The 4,477-nt window shown below is 52.4% G+C and overlaps 1 protein-coding gene across 1 annotated transcript; it reads left to right on the forward strand.

The window, feature by feature from the left end:
* Window positions 1–1,145: 1,145 nt before the first annotated feature.
* On the forward strand, window positions 1,146–2,484 carry HOXD1 (homeobox D1). Its single transcript, XM_065880994.1, has 2 exons — window positions 1,146–1,791; window positions 2,150–2,484. Exons 1-2 carry the CDS (start codon window positions 1,146–1,148, stop codon window positions 2,482–2,484), a joined length of 981 nt encoding a protein of 326 aa, XP_065737066.1.
* Window positions 2,485–4,477: the final 1,993 nt, after the last annotated feature.

The following is a 4,477-nucleotide window of genomic DNA, read 5'->3' on the forward strand; positions in this document are numbered from 1 at the left end:
AGATTTCACTCGCAAGAGACGACGCAGCACTTATCTGATGGAACAGAAGCTTTAATTGCTTCGAGGTACAAGGCTCTCCAAACCTCTGAGATCTGACCGGTCCCTAGGAAGCCTTTGCTCCCTGAAGCCAAAGCGCCTCGGAGAAACCGTGCGCAGCAACGGTGCGTGAGCCAACCGCCCAGAGAGCAGCACAACGAGCGTTCCACTCCAAGGGCAGATTCTTTATTTTACAACCTAGTCAGAGGGGGAGAATCTGCTAAACGTCCCACAAGGCAGAAACTTTCTTCTGTCCAAATCAAACCCCTGGACTCCAACACTCGCCCTTATCATGCCGCCACAAATGGAAGCAATCGAAGAAGCTGCGAAGTAACGTGAAAAATCTAGCTTAAAAGTGAAAAGTTCGTGCCGCCCCTGCTACACAGCACCTACAGCATAAAATTTAGTCCCCAGAGTCGGGGCGAGAGGGAAAAGAGGGAAAATTAAACGTCTACTCCAGGTTTAAGAGAGAGATTAGGAGGAGTGCCAAGAACACTGAAAGCGCTTAAGGGCTCAGAGAAAAAGGGAATAGGAATAACTTTACCTTCCCAGGAGGAGGCTAGGAGCGGTCCCCGAGGGCCTTTTAACACTTTCCACACCGCGGCGCCCACCCTTCACACCCGAGAGACTAGCCACCCACAATGCAGAAGAACGAGCTCTCACCCTCTCCATCCTCTTGTCCTCACCCGAGCGGCCAGTCCTGCCTTTCTGCCCCCACCTGGTCCAATACCTGTCCTAGAAGCAGGCGTCCCGCGCTCTCGCCCCGCCCTTCCCCAGGCAGCCCCAGGCCAGGGCGCCTCTCCGCCGGGCCGGGGTAGGGCGCTGGTCGGCCGCCACCCGCCGGTTGGCAAAGTTGGCGGCCGGGCAGGCGCGTGCAGCGGCGCGCCAGTCGGGACCCAGGCCGTGCTGAGACGGCGCCCATTGGCCGGCCGGCGCCACGTGGCCACCCCGCCCCTATATTAGGCCTCTATTTACCCCCGGCTGGCTTGCCATGGCTCGGCGAGGGCAGCTCGGCTAGAGAGGGAAGGCGGAGCGGCGCCGACCGCGGCGGTCCTGCGAGCCCCGCACCTGGGCGCGGCTGGCGCGCTCAGGTGGGGTGGACCGGAACCATGAGTTCCTACCTGGACTATGTGTCGTGCGGCAGCGGCAGGGGCGGCGGCGACGTGCTGAGCTTTGCGCCCAAGTTCTGCCGCGCCGACGCTCGGCCAGTGGTCCTGCAGCCCGCCTTCCCCATAGGCAGAGGCGACGGCGCCTTCGTGAGCTGCCTGCCCCTGGCCGCGGCCCGAGCGGCGCCCTCGCCCCCGGCCGCTCCGGCGCAGCCTCCCGCGCCGCCCCCGGCCGCGCCCGCCTATGCCCCGTGCCCCCTGGAGGGGACCTACGAGCCGGGCATGGCACCTGCCGCGACTGGGGGCGCGGACTACGGTCTCCCGGGGCCCGGGCCCCCGTACGACTTCCCGTGCGCGCTCGGGCGGCCGGCCGACGACGGCGGGGCGCACGTCCACTACGCCACCTCGGCCGTCTTCTCGGGCGGCGGCTCCTTCCTCCTCAGCAGCCAGGTGGACTACGCGGCCTTCGGCGAGCCCGCCCCCTTCCCGGCGTGTCTCAAAGAGCCGGCCGACGGCCACTCCGGGGCCTTCCAGACCGCGTCCACCGCCCCCGGCGTCTACCCCAATTCTGCGTCCCCTTCCTCCGGCCTCCCTGCCGCCTTCAGCACGTTCGAGTGGATGAAAGTGAAGAGGAACGCCCCGAAAAAAAGTAAGTGCTTGGGCCTTGGACGGACGGACGCCACTGGGGTTGGGGACGGAGCCTGCCTCGCGTAATTGCGCCGGGGGCGTGCTGTAGCTGTCCCTCTGGACGGCGGTTTGGGTTTTATGGGGGAAACGCGGTCCGAGGCATCATTAAAGCAGGCGAATTCCATTGAGCGTGCCCGGAGTGCCAGGCGTTGAGAAAATTGCGGGAAGGAGCGCTCGGTGAAGCTTTTCTCCTGGCACAACTGTGTTCGGAGACCCAAGAGGGCCGCTCAGTGACTTTGATTCTAATGTGGCCCCAAAGCTCTCCCGGGCCTCGTCTCCGCGTGTTCTCGCCCCGCTGATTTCCTGTCTTTACGTTGCAGGCAAATTTGCCAAGTATGGAGCCGCCAGCTCGTCCAGCGCGATCCGCACGAATTTCAGCACTAAGCAACTAACAGAACTAGAGAAGGAGTTTCATTTCAATAAGTACTTAACTCGGGCCCGACGAATCGAGATAGCCAACTCACTGCAGCTGAATGACACCCAAGTCAAAATCTGGTTCCAGAACCGCAGGATGAAACAGAAGAAAAGGGAACGAGAAGGGCTTCTGCCCTTGGCCACCACCGTGACTTCCCTCCAACTTCCTCTCTCAGGAACGAGCCCCACCAAGTCTGGCAAGAACCTGGGGAGCCCTTCTCAGGCCCAAGAACCTTCATGAGCCTTAGTCACGAGGCTGAGGAACTGTGGCCTGTAGAACTTACAGGCCACCCCACCCCTATCTGGACTTATTAGCTCAGTTTAGGATGGAGGTGGGCAGGGCAGAAATAATAAGAGGTTTCACTTGGGAGAGGAAGTATCCTGGTGGCTTCTGAGTTCGGAGCTGTGGGTGTCCAGATGTTAATTTGAAGTCTCTAAAGCCACCGATCTGTGTATTAATTGTGTCTTATCAGGGAAAAGGAGCCCAGCCGCCCCGCCCAGCCCTGCTGCTCTGTTGCCTACCTTAAGTCATGTGCAATTCTCGGTGCAGAGTGGCAGAGCCTTCCTTGCTGAGCTCTACCAACACCCTGATGTGCTCAGAAGAGCATCTACCCAAAGTTTTATCTGGTTTTAATTTAAAAGACAAGACTACATGTATTCAGCTTCTAGAGATGACCAAAGCTAGTTATAGCTAGGGGCTCCTTGATGTATAAGCTGCTTCAGCAATGATCGTCACGTTTGCACTACAGGTTGTTTTGTTTTTTTTTTTTAAAAGCAGTTTCTACCTCTCCATGTGCCTGAGTGAAGATACAATCTCTGTTTAGTTAGTAGCTGAACAAATCCACAGGGTGGGTAAAGATCCTGAACTGTACCTTGACACCAGTTACTCAAACTTGAATGTAAATATATCCAATATGTATATTTTTTAAGAGGTTTGCTTGTAGTGAACTCATATATGACATTTAATGTCATAGCATGTAAAGGGTTTGAACTTTTTTTTGTAATAAAAATAACAGAATGTGCTACCTTCTGCTTTTCCTTACACTCTTATGTTTTGATTATCTTTCTTTAAAGCTGATTCAGTTTCTTCTGTTTGGAATTTCTTGATTCAGCTATGGGAATTTGTTAGGCTGATAACTTTAAAAAACAACACTTCTTAGAGGCTGTGTATGTGAACTAGTTAGGATTATCTGAGCCATTTAAGGGAGAAAAAAACTCTGCCCAATATCCAAGTAATTATGGAAGTATTTCCTTACCTGAAGTGCCCTAGTTTTATGGTGAATATGTAGACTGCACATTAAGTTTAGATGTCCGCTGTGGGAATGTTGTATAGCCAAGGGGACACTGCAGAGAGATCTCCTTGTCTTTTTCGCTCCTGCTCTCACAAAAGGAAGAGGAAAGACAACTTGAAGACTTTGTTAGTTGGTTAGTGTTCTGAGAAAGGTAGCTGCACATCAAAAAATCTCAGTGGCTGAATTCCCATTTCCAAAGTCAAGAATTACAAAGGAGGATGGGAGAGGCCAGTAGTCGCAACTTTCCACTTCCTGTAACCCGGACTGTCTAGCCTTGTAAGAGCACAGAGGTGCCTTTCTGTTTTTAAAATAATGATATATTTTCAAATGAATTCTTTGGAAGAAGTACAGGCAGAAAAATTGAAAGTTGGCAAGAAAGTATGTGATAAAAAACTTCTAATCTTATTTCCATCCAGCCCCCCAGTTCCCATCCCTGAAGGCAACTGTGGTTGAGCAGGCTTTTATGTAACCTTACACAAATATGATTTGAAAAACTGTGGTGTTAATACACAAAATCATATGGATACCTGGGGCAATTGTTGGGGGAGAGGGCAGGTCATTTCCCTCACTTTATAGATAGCTATAGCTCTATCTTTAAATTCTCTGTATAGTTCAACTGAAAGGCTTAAAGGCCCAAAATAATCCAGCTAAGAGCTTCAGCTCTCCTGTTAGCTGAATTTCTAGATTCTAGTGTAGTACTTCAACCCAAAAATTCAGAAGTTTAATAATTGTGGAGGAATACTTTCCCTATAAAACAGTCGTGATTGTCTTAGAAGATTGAAGTTACACTTAAACTCTTGTCCATTGCACCCACAGTTGAATGGATTTGAAGAAATAAAATTATCAGCTCTAACAAACTCAGCTGATTAGGGGGGAAGGATACCATTTAAAAAGCAGGTCTGTCAATATTATTCTTATGTTTCACCATCTGCCCTTCACTAA

Source organism: Phocoena phocoena, chromosome 7 (genome assembly GCF_963924675.1).
Source record: "Phocoena phocoena chromosome 7, mPhoPho1.1, whole genome shotgun sequence".
Taxonomy (NCBI): Eukaryota; Metazoa; Chordata; class Mammalia; order Artiodactyla; family Phocoenidae; genus Phocoena; species Phocoena phocoena.